At 37.0% G+C, this 16,641-nt stretch overlaps 1 protein-coding gene across 2 annotated transcripts in view; it reads left to right on the top strand.

Moving 5' to 3' along the window:
• LOC136877344 (saccharopine dehydrogenase-like oxidoreductase) overlaps positions 1 to 16,641 on the top strand; it is a 191,276-nt gene that overhangs the window by 114,887 nt on the left and 59,748 nt on the right. For both annotated transcript variants that reach the window (XM_067151304.2, XM_067151305.2), the window contains exons 6-7: positions 8,028 to 8,158; positions 8,303 to 8,540. In XM_067151304.2, coding sequence (XP_067007405.2) covers positions 8,028 to 8,158; positions 8,303 to 8,540 — 369 coding nt within the window. The remainder of the gene's footprint in view (positions 1 to 8,027; positions 8,159 to 8,302; positions 8,541 to 16,641) is intronic.

A 16,641-nucleotide genomic window follows, 5' to 3' on the forward strand; every position in this document is an offset into this window, starting at 1 on the left:
CTTGCATGATGTTGTACGAAAAATAAGTTATTATAATGTAATCTATGTATATACTATATAAAATATATCACACTTCTGTTCAGCTATCACTGAGTTTTTAAAGACTTCTTGAGCCAGTGAGTTGTTGCCCAAGTATATGAGTTGTACACAAGTAGCTTAATGTCATGCTTCCTTGGTATCTGTAGTCATTACAGCGTCATCGCTTGATGCTGCCACATCATTATTTGTCAGTTTGAGTCGCATCAGTTGAATCTCTTTTTACCTTATAAATGTTAGTCGCCAGGGTACTAAAGATGGTGGTATATATTTCCTAATCACTAGAGTGCATGTCAAAGCTTGAGTTTTACTCCAAACCTCTCCACAGTGCTTATATGGCGTAGGGGTATATGATATTCAAGGTGATTCATCCATCAAATGAGGACATTGAGGAGGTTATATTTCTTTGACTTCAAAACAACTTACTACAAAGTATTTACACTAAAGTGAGATAAATGCTTGCTAGTTACTATTCTAACATGGTCTTTAAAAAAAATGAATTACTGGTAACTGCTTATTAAATTGTCAACAGTAATTTGAATAATGAATAATAAAATTACATATCCTCTGCCTGCTAGTGATATCCACGCTTCCCAATTTATTTTACATCTTAATAAAATTGGTGGCATTAATTACAAATATAAACTTTACTTTTGCTGTAACTCGCATTGTCGTAATTAGTATTAGAGAAAAAAACTAAATTATATCTTGTGGTATGAATAATTTGATAAGATACATAACTTGCATCTTACCTTTTGTATCCATGTAACATTTTGAGTCTCTTTATTGTCTACAACAATTTCTATGTTTTATTACATGCTTAATTAATTTCAAAATTTCTTCGTATGCGAAGATCTCAGTCCTAATTCTTTCTTGGCAGGAACTTCAACATTATAGCCAAATAGAGGTCTAATATTGGACTCTATTAATACAATTCTTTTTAAATAGGGCTAAACCAATGAAAAAATGGAAACAGGTATACCACTGTGCTGAATGTCACTATATTTTCAGTAACCTCATTACCAATGCAATAAAAATGCTACTACATCTTATGCATAACAATACCATAATTAAAATCTGTTGGTAGTACATAAGAAAATATTTAACTTCTAGTTTCCAAAATAGCATCCTGCGTATCTGGCTGTTTATCTGACAGTCGTACTATAGGCCTTAAGAGAACATTTTTAACACACAAACTGAGAATAAAATAATAACATGGAGTAAATAAAAATGTACTCACCAAGGACTAGCATTACCATATGGTAACGTAAGATTTAAATGGCCTTTGTCAACCTACTAATATGATTTTCTTAAAACTAAGAGTACTACTCTCTCTAGCCATATACAAAGGGCACTAGGAAAGTTTTGCAATACGCAAAAACCGTTGACTGGTCATCCCTGTTATGGTGAGGGGTGAAATCCGGTCTAGAAAACAGCAAGGTGTGACCTTCACACGAGTTGGTACCAAGCAGTGGGATTGAAAACAAGTTAAGATGTCAATGTGGTCTAAAGGTGATATCGTGCAATTATCCGCTACAATTTTGCTCGTGGATTAACTGTTGAACAGTGTCTGGAGGAAATGACTCCTGTGCTGGGGGAAGACTGTCCATATCGGACAACAATTTTTCGCTGGTACAAAGAGTTCCAGAGGGGAAATTTTGGGGTAGAAGACGTTCCACTGTCTGAATCAGCGACTGAGGGAAAACATTGAAGATGTGAGGAAAATGTTGCAGGAAGAGAGGGAGTTGACATATCAGCAGGTAGAAGAGACCCTCCACATCCCTGCACCTGCTGTTCATTCATTTCTACATGACCATCTCCCTTTGGGTGCGCCATTCACTTTCAGAGGAACAAAGGGCACATTGAGTGAAATGGTGCTGAAATATGCTTAAACAGTTTGAAAATGGGACTTCGCGTAACGTCAATAGCATCGTTACAGGTGACGAAACTTGGCTTTATTATTACGATGTCCCAACAAAATCCCAGAACAAGGTGTGGCTGTTGGAAGATGAGGGTACTTCTGTGACTGTGCGAAAGTCAAGGTCCGTGAAGGAAAGGATGATTGCAGTATTCTTCACTAAACAGGGCATACTGATTTGGGTTTTGCTATAAACACAACGGACAGTTACTGCAAAGTGGTACAGTGAGACTTGTCTGCCTCAGATCATCCAGGCTCTCAGTCAGCTCCGTCAAAGGTCACAGCTCAACACTTGGCTCTTGCATCACGACAATGCTCCAGCGCATCGTGCTAATGTAACAGTGGATTTTCTTGCCAGATCAGGGTTGACTGTGCTTGATCACCTTCCATACAATCCTGATCGTGCCCCATGTAACTTCGCACTCTTTTCAGAAGTGAAGTTGAAAGGGCGGTGTTTTGCATCCAGCGAGGAGCTTCTGGCAGCATGGGATCAAGAGAGTGAAAATGTAACCGAAGAAAAGTGGCAGAGTTGGTTCAGTGACTGGTTTCGACGTATGGAGAAGTGTATTGAGTGTAGTGGAAATTATTTTGAAAAAGTCTAAAGCGTTCACTCACATTGCGAAACTTTCCTAGTGCCCTTTGTACCTAGGTATTATGTAAAATAATATAATGTATTATAGCCGCCCCGTGTCGGCACGAGCACTCTACACTCAGGGTCTTGACAGGTTCTTCTCGTTTTGGGGCTACTTCCGATAATTATAATGCCAGAGCTAGCTAGAGTGACTGGTTAGTATATAATTGTTTGCTCACACCCCCAATATTGAATAAAGATGAAACGCGTCAATTATGAGGTGTTGAGCTGGGAATCCTATTGGGCGACCAAAAGTGTCAGGTCGAAAATATGACGTATCAAATTAAACAAATTGCTTATGTTATATGGCTTCAGGTTGGAACGAATTCACAAATATGGTTGATTACATCTAAATAATATTGATAAGAACTGAGATATTCTGGATTGGAACAAGTTTATTAAATATAAAGTCCCTAACTAAAGTAAGACGAAACCAAAGCGTGTCTTGACATCCCAAATATATAAATATTGAAATCTTCACCAGTCATTTATCCAAATTCAAATCAATGCAATGCGGTGATAGCGTTACATAATTTTCATATTTCAAAAGGCTAATCATTGATACGAACACCAGTTCACAATGATAATTAATATTATCCTAAAGATTGTTTAAAAAAAATATTATGTGACTTCCTTGAGTATAATCTGCCTGAGTATAATGACCTGTGTTATAATAATCATTGCCTGATTGCATTATCGTTCACCCATATATGTCAGACTTAATATTTCATGTGTTACGTGTTTTTGGTGATTTACATTCATTTTCGTGTATCTGGTCCTGACAATAATGCTTTTTCATGGTTCAAATGAAATCAAATGAAATCAAATATTGACGACTATGCCCTAAATAAACTAAGTTGTCCTGAAGGCGCTCGCGTAAACGTGAAAAGAAACACATAACAACCCTCACACATACCTTCGAGGATCTATCTAACCTAATGAAATGACGGGTGATATGAATGATGAAAAGACATGACACAATATCAATATAACACAATCACACTCAAATAGCAAAGTTAAAATATCACTTGATATCTAATCTACATACTAAATAACTACTCTGTCCTTCAAGTGCTACTCTTAACCTATATAAGATATCATGGTACACATCCTCGTAACTATGTGTGTGGTGAATAACACAAATATCGCAAGTATACCGCTTCAAAATCAGTCATAAAGCATAAAAGAACATGGTGTGAATCTCAGATGCGGTAATCATGACATCGTGAGAGTACTGTAAAACATTCCAAAACAGCCGACGTTACTTCGTAGATAATAATCATCACCATTATAAGGCCAATATTAATGCCTACATATGTGACATATATACATTAGGCCCGCCTGTTGTCTAAGGTATGAACCACACAAATGAACAATATATGTTTCATAGCGGACTGTTCAGTGAAATGTCACCAAATCTCGTATGAATTTTTATAATCTTAAATGCGCAGCACATCTCGTAACCAATACGAATTAGGTACGCTCAAACTCTTCACAAGCTTCGGTTGCATATCACGGTGTAATTCAACACCGACCTATCGTCTATCACAACTGGTACCAACATCACTCAATCAATGTTCACTCATCACTTATATTATCATGACACTTTAAATCATATAATATCGTTCCACAGATCCATTATCACTCATAAATTCACATCAAGCACACTACTTACCTTATCCCTTTGAAACACCACGATATGCCATATTTGCTTAATTATCATTAGAAACCATGCCGTGATAAATACTCAACTGTTAATTCAACGTCCATTTCACAACGTTCATCTACGACATCACTAATTGCAAACCACATCCCCATTTGCTGTGTGTAGCTATCATTCCCCTAGCAGTACCAATATGCATCATATATAAGCCGATATATGTCACACGTATTCACATCGCATTATTTATCAAGCAGTTATAATGATATAGATTGATATAATCATCAAGGTCGACCTGTTTCAACAAATGATCACACACGCACATATTACCATATAAATTTCAATATTCCGTTTTCAAATGTGTGTGTGTGTGTATATATATGGATCGCAAAATACCAAAATAACCCAATATACCCAATTACTTATCATGTGCATACCCCACATTCCAACGAGCTACTTCAGGACATCAACTGCTGCTACAAAATTACATCTTACTACTAAGAAAAGAAATAAAGTCTACCAGAAAGAGCATTATTATCAATAATTGATTTACTGACTTGGGGACCAGGGTTCATGGATGCGCGTGGTCCAGGCATTCCTCCACGTAATCGCGGCATTACCGCGGCCAGAGCTCACTCTCACATCCTAGCCTCTCATATCATTAGTACAGTACATGTTCCAAACCGTCATATATTCCTTTCAAGCAGATCAAACCTGAAACAGTCTAGTGTTAGATTAACAAGTTCACACAGAGACATATTATACTGAACAACACCATATACTCCTTGCTTTAAATAACTCTTTACAAGATACTGACTTGGAATCCTTCCACGCATAGTTGATTTCAATATAATGGCTCGGATTTCTTATAACTTTCAATATCTTCACAATATTGGTCAGCTATAACACAGTTTTGAAAGACCTGTCGTGTATTACAATTCTTTCTCAAGACTATATCAATATCCTCTTGATTTCCTCCTTATACTTTCGTGAGACCTTCTCAATTCAATTGCAATCTTCTCAAGATTCACACAACAACAATAATCTGCCTTTTGATTTTTCATTATAACAAAGACATGTAATGGAAGTTACAAATAACATTTCCTTTCAAAGAGTATACCTTGATAATCAATACACAGGTGTCGCCACTGTTATACTTATGAACAGTCAATATTTTATCCTACGTAATACTAACCTATTTGCATTCCCCTTTGGTTTCGTCCTATACAGTACATGTTATAAACTACAGAATTAATTAATCTTATATGACTAGTATTATACATTCTCAAGTTTAAAATGTGCATAAAGTCCATTTCTTCACTTTCACCATTTTACACTTGTGATATGTATAGATGAACATATGTCCAGACCACTCATGCGCCATATTCTTGGGTCACGACAAGCTTCAGTTTCTGCATCGGCACTCGTGTTGTTGCCTTCATACCATATGGAAACGGCACAGTATATAAGTTTGATAAATGCAGTAAACTTGCAAAATAATACCATACCTTTTCATGGGCTCCATGTTTGACTTCACTTCAACAAGACACACAGCTTTAGTAGTCACTAGTGAGCATTTAGATATAACGAAGCAATCACTATTATCATTTGGAGAAGTTTTACCTCCCTTCTGTGAGACTTGCTAAGAAATATACTCAGCTGAAGTCAAATTTATCAACATAGATGAAGAAAATGCATAATCTGGAAATCTGTGACCATGTGGACATGCTAGTACTTGAAGGAAATGTTAAAGATAGTATGTACTTACTACTGACAATGATTGAAATACCATTCAGATTCTAATTTTTTTTTTTTTTTTATGAACACTTTGAAAACAAAAATAGCAATAAAAATAACTCAAAATTCAACTTACAGATAAAATGTGTTAATCCCTCTGCATTGCTGCCATCCAAGTGATTAAACACAGAAAATTTGAGAAATATTTGTTTGATATTTCTACAAGTGCATAGTAAAGAACAAATAAAAGTATGAACTAGATTTTGCGCCTGGCTTAGGGGTGTGTTTCAGACCATGTGTTTCATAATATCCATGTGAGGACTGGTGTTCAGAATCTTGGCCAGTGGCAAAGACGACGAGCTGCTCGACTAAGTGGTATGTTCCGAGCTGTCAGCGGAGAGATGGCGTGGAATGACATTAGTAGACGATTAAGTTTGAGTGGCGTCTTTAAAAGTAGGAAAGATCACAATATGAAGATAAAGTTGGAATTCAAGAGGACAAATTGGGGCAAATATTAATTTATAGGAAGGGGAGTTAGGGATTGGAATAACTTACCAAGGAAAGTGTTCAATAAATTTCCAATTTCTTTGAAATCATTTAAGAAAAGGCTAGGAAAACAAGAGATAGGGAATCTGCCACCTTGGTGACTGCCCTAAATGCAGATCAGTATTGATTGATTTGATTTTGATTGATTCATGGAAATACAGAAATTGATAGCATTATTACTGTTATCAGTACTGTCATTATTCTGGAGATCGTCACTGTCACTACCGGTATGAATTCCTATTGGCATGTGGTTGCCTATTTGTCTTGATCATTACTATCACTGTAATCATGATCTTAAACTTCCTCCTTATCGTGTGTCTGAGGACATCCGAATCAATATAATCCTTGCATTCACTTAGATTATTCATAAACTCAGCCAAATCACCACCATCAACAAAATCACTCTTACTACCAATCTCCATTTTGCCAGCCATCACATGGTCAGAGAAACATATAAAATTCTGAAAGTCATTGTGCGTAAATAAATGAACAAGTGTGCCACCTATTGATAAAATAAGAAACTACATTCTTCGCCCTATGGAATCAATATGTAAAATGGTACCATCAGCCATTCATAATCATATTAAATGCAGATAATAAGGCATGCTGTTCAAATGACTATATATCATTTCTGGCACTTTATGCACAAGTACCCAACAATGACATATTGTTGTCTGTTATTCTAAAGGTTAATATAAATGTTTTTACACTTGTTCATAATATTCATGAACTCATTAAAAAAATAAGATGATAATAATAATAATAATAATAATAATAATAATAATAATAATAATAATAATAATAATATAATAATAATAATAATAATAACAAATTTAAAGTGTGATTCAATGGAATCTAATGATGTTCTTTCAAGAATGAAGCATGCCATTCTGTTTTTGATTAAATTATAATATCCTTTTCAGCGACAGTCTGTTATTAAATGTTTTCTTTTTCACATATTTTCAAATTTTATTTGTCCTGAATTAATTTTGACAGGCTGAAAATCCTCACAGTTATAATGGATTAACAAGTCAAAACTGAAAAGAAATGGCTTCTGCTATAATAAAAAAAAGTAATCCAACAGTGTTCTTTTGGTTAGATTATCACTGTTTCTCTCCAAATAATACAGTGTTCTTATATCATGATGTGTTGCACTTGATCCTGGCCAGCTGAGTTCACTTATTCCAGAATGTGAATTTCCAGTCTCCTAATTTTTCCTTGCATTGTTGATTTTTCCAACTGCATAAAACCTCTCACATTCCATGCGGCTATACAAATTTTAGATTTCATTACTTTCACCCAGGGGATTCCTAGCACCTCTTGTCCATTTGAAGGCTGCCCGGGACTAGGGACCATGTTAATTGAATTCTTTACCATATTAGCTTCCTGGGAAATTATTTATTAGAGTGGTTTGCCATTGCCTTCCCTGGTTTGTAATTTGGGTGTACAATTTTGAAGTGCATTATTTGTTACTAATAAGTATCTTTGTTTTGTCGTAGGGAGCAGGCATTCATTATGGAACTTGGGCATCTGCTGTGTATGGGTTAGCACATCAAAATGAACTTAGGCCTTTGCGTCAGAAGTTATTCCCTGAAAGGCTACCTGAATTAAAGCCAAAATTGAAGCCAAGGTTTGTATTCGTTGTTAGATATGTCAAGGTTGGTAAAAATGTATTATTGTTTATGGGATGCAAATCTTATAAAAATTAAATTAAATGTCTTATTTCTATTGCTGTTGATCTGCTATGTTGAATGTTCTTATACTTCGGTTTCAGAGGATTGATACACAAGAATGAATATGTCGAAGGTTGGTGCCTTCCTTTCCCTGGTTCAGATCGTTCAGTAATTCAGCGATCACAGAGATACTTCTATGAGAAGGAAAAGCAGCGACCTGCACAAATTCAGGCATATGTTGCCTTCAAATCTTTCCTGGCAATTATTGCAATCTCTATAGTTGGAACTGTGTTGCTTGTGCTGAGCAAGTTTAACTTTGGAAGGAAGCTCTTGTTGAAGGTAATAACATACTAAATACTTGAATTAGAAAATGTGTTGTATGTACCATATAGAGGCACCTGTTTTTGTTAGGTGAAAAATTGCTTTTCTTTTTCAAAATTATGATATAATATTGAAAAATTATGTGAAACTTGAATATTTGAAGTGACCAGGGGTGATTTAAGATCATTTTTCAGATAGAAATTTATTATTAATGCTACAATCAATTTTTATTTCTCTTCTATAATGCTCCTCAAGGTAAGTTGCAATATAGGATTGGTCCTTATCATGTATTCAAAATCTTTGTCTCAAGTGTGGTAGTCTTCTAGAGCATATGTTACCTGATGAAGTGAAATTACTAATGATCTATGCAAACATATTATTTGCAACTTCTTTTTCTGCCACATTAATGATAGTAATAGTTCAGGAATGATAGAAGTAATTCTCTTAGATAGGATTTTATGATTCCAACAAATCAAACCAGTGAAATCTTATAATGGGTGATTAATGTGGTAGAGAAAATGCACATTTTTGAAACCCATTATTACGTAGAGATCCATGAAATTAGTTAAATTTTTTAGCAAAATACATTTTTTTAAATATGTTTTTTGTGTTTAGGAAACTGGGTGATGTTATTACATGTTAACCAATCGCATACCTAGTGCAGATGAAAGTAATGAAGTTATTTTTTGAACTTTTTAACACTTTATGTACACATATTTACATAGAAATTTATACAAATACAATTCTTATTTGTTAACAATCATTGTGTTATACAAATCAGTTGTAGCCATATTTCTTGGAATATCTTCAGTCACAAGCCCAAAATTCTGTAAATAGAAATACCTTCTATTAGGTTCCTTTAATTGAAAATATGCTCAAAAAGTGAACTAGATATAAAGTTGAGGTTAATTACCTGTTAGAAAAATGCAACAATCGTGAGAATTTCTGCGTTCTTTAATTACAGCCGTTCCCCACGGTTGCTCTCCATTACTCCATAACGTGAGCTAGAGCGCTCAGTATCCATATTTGACATAGGGAACCACACAGCTAGTAGAGCAGTTGAACATTTGGATTAGTTATCTTTCAGGGAGCAGAAAAGACCGCAAATGTTCAATGGAGAGGTATCTGACCAGAACATTTCTTCTTTTACTGTTTTCTGGAAGACTGTGTAGCACTCAAAGAATGCTTGCAGACTAACTGGAGCTACATATGACAATTTTCTTGGTTCTTTCTCTACACAATCTACAGTTAGGATCTTGTTGCACAAATTTTTGGGGGCAAACAGGTTTCAAAGAGCTTCAAAAACAGTCTTTGAAGGGTCATCTACCATCAACTAGCTTAGTTTCATCAAACTTTTCTGCGCTGTTGTCTTTAGAATGTCTTCACAGCTTCAGCTTTGTGAATTGCTGACATTTCTTTAAGGTAGCATTAAGCTCAAGCAAAAATGCTTCACTAGTCCACAGATACAGCATGTTCTGCAGTACTCTGATCTTAGAATACAGAGTATGAGCCATAGCTCGCTCATGCCCAGCTCCATGGCTAAATGGTTAGCGTGTCCCAGGTTTGATTCCAAGCGGTTTGGGGATTTTAACTTTCATTGGTTAATTGGTATAGTCTGGGTGCTGGTTGTGTGTGCCATCTTCAACATTAGAATTCATCAATGGTAGGCCCCATTCTTAGAGACAAGCAGCTCGCCTATCAGGCGTCAGCTCAAAAGCCTTGCACCAGGCCTCTCCAAGGCCACATGCTGTTATTATCATCATCATCATCATCATCATCATCATCATCTTCCTTCCAAGTATTGGGCCATGTGTCCCGTTACGGTCTTACATTTTTCTTTTTGCAAGACTTGAAAGCAATCAAATGTTGTTGTTGTTGTTGTTGTTGTTGTTACGGGGATACCGTGGTTTGCAGAGGTGAAAAGAAGATGCGAGCATGAATGGGTGGATAGAGAAAAGATCAAATTTTAATTTAAAACTTTAAAATTTGGAACTTTATTTTTTTTCTGGAATTTTGTTTCTTTTCAGATTTTAAACTTTGTTTAGACAATAACAAATAACAATTTGCTATACACAAGGGGAGCTGTACAGCTCTAGAAACAACAGATACCTTATTTACTCGCGTATTAGACCCCTTTATTTCCCACTTTTACAGCCAAAAATAATAAAGGGGGGTCCAATATGCGATAACCTCAAAATTTTGTGCAGCGAACACATGACTTCTAGGTTATAAAGAGCTATAAATTGTACGTGTAAACATTCTATACTATTATTTAACAAACTTAAAATGTATTTAAGTTATACTGGCTATTTTCGTCGGAAGGCAGTATTTCTAAACGTAAAAAGACAAAAAAAATGGTGAACACGACTTTTAGGCCTACAGTACATATAAAAGTCCGTTTTAGTTACTCATATCACGTCATTGGTTACATCTCATTAATTCCTCTGGTAAGGTTGACGTCAGGAAGGGCATACGGCAGTAAAAACTCGCTACGAAGATTCTTCTCACTTAATACTCGATCCCGTAGAAGAAAGGGATAAGGGTATCGTGTTATCATATACAGTGAAACCTCGGAATGCGAGTAACTTGGTCTGCGAATGTTTTGCAAGACGAGTAAACATTTTAAATAAATTGTAACTTGATAAAGTGAGTGAGGTTCCGCAATACGAGTGTCACGTGTGCCTAGGTTTCCCCTCTACTGTTCGTTTGTTGAATGGATGAACGAGGTCTTTGGTCCTGTAGTGAAGACATACCTTTCAGAAAATAATCTGCATCTCAAAGTCTTGCTGGTTATGGACAATGCTCCTGCTCATCCTCCACGCCTTGAGGCCTTAACGACGACTTAAAGGAGGAATTCAAGTTCGTTAAGGTTAAGTTCCTTCCTCCCAACACTACTCCACTACTCCAGCCTATGGATCAGCAAGAAGCTATACACCAATGAACTATTTCAGCGATGCTTCAAAGTGACCGAAGAAACAAACTTTACCCTCCGAGAGTTTGCAAGAAATCATTTTGCTATCGTGAACTGCCTGAAGGTCATCGATAAAGCCTGGGATGGAGTCACCAAGAGAACTCTCACTTCTGCTTGTGGAAAGCTGTGGCCTGACTGTGTTCTTGGACGTGACTTTGAGGGGATTATTGGTGACAGTGAGCCGCCGATTATCGATGAAATTGTGTCCTTAGGGAAGACTATGGGGCTGGAGGTGAATGACGTGGACATTCAAGAGCTGGTGGAAGAACATAGCCAGGAACTGACCACCAACGAACTGATGGACCTGCATCACGAACAACAGGAGAAGTTTATGGAGATCTCATCCAGGGAAGAGGATGAAGAAAAGTCAATGGAATCTCTCACTTCAACTGAGATTCGGGAGAAGTGCAAAATGTGGGAAACAGTGCAAAATTTTGTAGAAAAACACCACCCGAATAAGGCTGTAGCAGTGGGAGCGATGAATCAGTTCAATGACAATGCAGTCACATTTTCGTGAAATCCTCAAAAAGAGGCAAAAGCAACAATCATTGGACAATTTCCTCGTTAAAGTTGTACGAATAGGAAACAATTCCTGTGAACCAACAGATAGCAGTGATTCCGTTAGTGAGATTCGTGCTACACAGTAACTCTTCTCATGTCGTCTCTAGTCTGCCTCACACCAACAATAATTCTATTGCAAGTAAAAGTACACTTTAATTTGTTTTACATTGTTTTACGTTATATTTTGTTTTAGAAATGGTATGCGAATAAATATTTTAGTGTTGTGGACGAATCATCTGCGTTTCTATTGTTTCTTATGGGAAAACTTGCTTTGATATACGAGCACTTTGTATTACTGTAATTAAATATTGATACAAAAGAACTTAATGGCCAGTCATTTGTCTCTGTCAGTTCAGCAGTAGGCCTACCACACATAAACCTGATCACTGCTGTCATTTGAATTATCGCCTTGCGCCGCCAACTTCCCTTCCTTGCTACCGGCGTGTCAGCATTATAAGTGACGTCATCTTTACTGCTATCTCTCGTCAGTTGCTTCAGCCATGCTTCATTCTCTAATCTCTTTGAGCCATGCACTGCAATCAAGAGCATACGAGGTCTTTTTGAACCTTTTAAAAATAATTTCATTCCCGACTATAGAGTCTAAACAGTGTAAATCTATTCCCAGATGGTCTCTGATATTCCCAGTTGGTGTATATGTAGCAGAAGCCACTCCTTCCGAATGAAGCTGTACTGTAGAAGGCATGCCAAACCATCAGCTGATAACTAGCGTATGTTACGAGTTGTACTTCCAAATGTAATACATAGTAACTGGAAACATTCTTTTGATAACTGCGGCTGTTGAAACACAGACCCTTATTTTTAAGTATATTTCATGCTTGTTCTCTACATTTATCACATCAGGATTTGCGTAAACAGCTGTCCATGAGATAAGACAGACCACATTGTTTAGGTTAGGTATATTATCGCCCTGATAGTGCCAAAAGTTTGACGGAAAAAATAAAAATAAATAACAGGAAAATATACCGCATTTATGGATATCTACAGGTGTGGCGGTAATGCGGTTTACTATCATAATGTTTAATTTTGTACGTTCGTTGTCTCTTTTTTTATTAATGCATACCCTAGTGTGTTTTGTTTGGCGTCTCCGAAAATAAATTTAAAGTACGTGGCGACATAAAATTATTATTATTTGTTAGGTTCGTTGGCGAGTAAAACGATCATTTTAATTGGATAGCTTTTATCACGTTTTAAACTTACTTCTCTCCAAATATATACCTATAATGGCCCGAGTTAGGAGATATTAAACGACCACTTTGTTAATGATCTCGCCTGCTGTATAAATAGCAACAACCACGAATATTTCTCAACTAAAGTAAACTCCTTTCCTCATCCCGAGGTGATACAGCTCTTTTTAGACACACCCCCAGTGGAGGGGAGTTACAGGTACCGCATATCAGCCTTCCTGCCATTTGTAAATCTCTGGCAGTACAGTACCAGGAATCGAAGTCAGATCCCCGAAAACAGCAACTAATTGTGCTAGCCATTATGCTGGCGGACATTATTAACTACAAAACACAGACATATAGCATGACTGATGCATGCTTGCAATGCGTGGGTTGGACACGAAGCTAGGCCTATTCATCTATTTGTGCGACGTCATCAGAGCTGCAGTAGACCTGCGCTACAGAGGCGGACATTTCTTAACTACGAAACACAGATGTACCGCATGGATTCGACGTGTTTTTCATTGCGTAGGTCGTACAGACGAAACTATTCACAAATTTGTGCGATGTCATCAGTGCTGCAATAAAACTTGTACCGGTACCCGCTTCGAAGCGGAATCGTCATCGTTCTCTGACGAATTACATTGGGGGGTCTTATACGCGAGATTTATTTTTTCATTATCTTCGTCTCGAAAAGCCAGGGGTGGGGGGGGTCTAATACACGAGTAAATACGGTATCTGACGTTTAAGAGTAAAAAAGAATTAGGTAGCTTGAAAGTTACAGTTACCAAGAGCACTACTACTCCAATCAATTACAAGTCAGGGGACTGGGTGCCATCTGACCTTCCAAATAATGAAGGGCGAACACCCTCGTGTGAAACTTGATATCTTGAAATAAAGTCAACTAAATTCTCGTCCAGCCTTTGGACTCTGAAATAGTACCTTTGTATCAACGAGGACATAGCTCTTGCTGGAATGAAATTGGCTAAAAGATGGGCATGGAAGTCTTCTACAGAGCGTCTGTCAGTTATTGCCTTTACAATTTTATCAGAGAGGACGCCAACCGAGTATGGGTAAATGATTTGGAGAATTTGAGAGTGAGACAGAGAAAACACTAAAGCATGATCCTGAAATTCTACTAGAAACCTTAGGAAGGTGATCACCTCGTTGGTTGAATTTACAGAAAATTTTGAGGTGTCCTTAAGCAACATGGCTAAGGGGTGGGGCAAACTACTGAAACCTGGTGAAATAATCGGAGACGGCATTGGTGGCGAGGGGGTTCAAAAGCGGCATTACTGATGATGAAGGGTGGAAGTTGTTGTGGATGATCAGCCACTTGTCCAGATGGGGCAGAAGTTGTGTTGTGGGACCACAGATTTCCTACTCTTAGCAGATTTACTAGGGTCCTCTTCCGTTGTTAAGTTTACTGTTGGAATATAGTCACTCTTAGCACTGGCAGCTCCTGACAACAGTTGATTAACCTTATTTGACATCTCAGAAAGGTGTTCAACTAGGGTATTAGCTTCACTGGCATGCTCGTCCTTCAGTTCCCGAGACAATAGGTTCCTAGCCCTATTGTAAAAATTGAACAATCTAGTTTGAGCTTATTTCCAAAAAAAATTAAAACAGGGGCTAGCTCAGTATTATTGTCGATGATGGTGGACAGAGCCTCGTCAATTTCCTTCTCCTCATATACCGGAATACAGATGGGAAGTTCTAAAGATTCTTTAAGTTTAGCAGTATCTATAGCAATCGTGCCACCAGACAGGACCTTTCTAATTAAAAGTTCATAAATTAATTCTTCCTTGCAAATATACCACAGTGCAAGGACTCCTTAGGACCAGAATAGTGAAAGAGAAACTGACAAAATTTAGAAAATTCCAGAAGCAGAAAAATGTTTAGAGTTTGGTTTCAAGATTTATGAACAGCCGTCAAAAGGGGCTTTATCCAGACCCATTCAACCGTGCTCTGTTTCCACTTGTTACAGGAATACCGTGGTTTAATGAGGTGAAAGAAGGTGCGGGCATGAATGGGTGGATAGAGAAAAGATCAAATTTGAATTTAAAACTCAAAAATTTGGAATTTTATATCTTTCCTGGATTTTTGTTTCTTTTCAGGTTTTAAACTTTTAGACAATAACAAATAACAATTTGTTATACATAAGGGGAGCTCTACAACTCTAGAAACAATAGATTTCTGACATTTAAGAGTAAAAAAGAAGAATTAGGTAGCTGAAAAGTTACAGTTACCAAGAGCACTACTGCTCCAATCAATTACTGGTCAGGAGACTGGGCTCCAAAATTTACAACATTAGAAGGAGCATCTTTGCTCCACACAAGTACTCTCTAGGAGAATATTCTCCAAAATTTACAAGATAAAAGCCTCTTAAAGGCACAGTCTGCATTTTACAAAAAGCAAACAGTAGTCACTATCTTATACACTCAACAGTCTAAGATACATTTAAGTCAGAAATTGAATAAGAGAAGTTAACTTTAACAGAGGCAATGAGTGCCCATTCTACATTGCCTTAGTAAAAGAAAAGTTTAAAGTTATTGGCCGAAGATCATAATTTTAGGAGGCGAACTCTTGCACTCCTTCGAAATTCATAAGAACATAATTAAAAAGCCTATATGGGCTTAATGTGCTGTCACCTCTCTTATTCAACATTTATTCTGAGGCAATATTTAGGGAGGTGGTGTTGGAGGAAAACAGCGGGATAGTTATAAACGGACAGGCAATTAACAATATCAGGTACGCAGATGATACTGTTGTCATAGCAAATGAATTACCTGTGCTTCAACGTATGACAGACAAATTAGTCCAGCGCAGTGAAGAGTTTGGCCTGTTTGTCAATGCTTCCAAGACCAAAGTTGTAGTCTTCTCTAAAAGAAAAATTCCAGCAACCCTGTCAATAAACGGCATTAAGATTGAACAAGTATCCTCTTTCAAATACTTGGGTACTGTGCTAGATGAGGAATGTGATTCCAAGAGAGAGATAAAATCTAGAATAGAACAGGCCAGGAGGCAATTTCTTAGCATTAAACAGCTATTTACAAAATCAGATCTAAGTGTGCAATTAAGAATGCGAATGATTCGGTGCTATGTATTCTCCATTTTTCTCTTTGGATGTGAAAGCTGGACTCTTGACCAAAATCTAGAAAAAAGAATTGACGCTTTTGAAATGTATCTATATCGCCGCCTACTCCGAATACCTTGGGTGCTGAAAATTTCAAATGACGAAGTCCTTCATCGCATGAAGAAACAAAAAGAACTATTACTTACTGTTAAAAAAAAAGGAAAACCCAATATCTAGGGCACATTATGAGAGGCAAGAAGTACCAGCTATTACAGCTCATCATTGAGGGTAAAATACAGGGGAAAAGGTCTGTTGGCAGGAGGAGGA

The sequence above is a fragment of the Anabrus simplex genome, chromosome 7 (assembly GCF_040414725.1).
Source record: "Anabrus simplex isolate iqAnaSimp1 chromosome 7, ASM4041472v1, whole genome shotgun sequence".
Taxonomy (NCBI): Eukaryota; Metazoa; Arthropoda; class Insecta; order Orthoptera; family Tettigoniidae; genus Anabrus; species Anabrus simplex.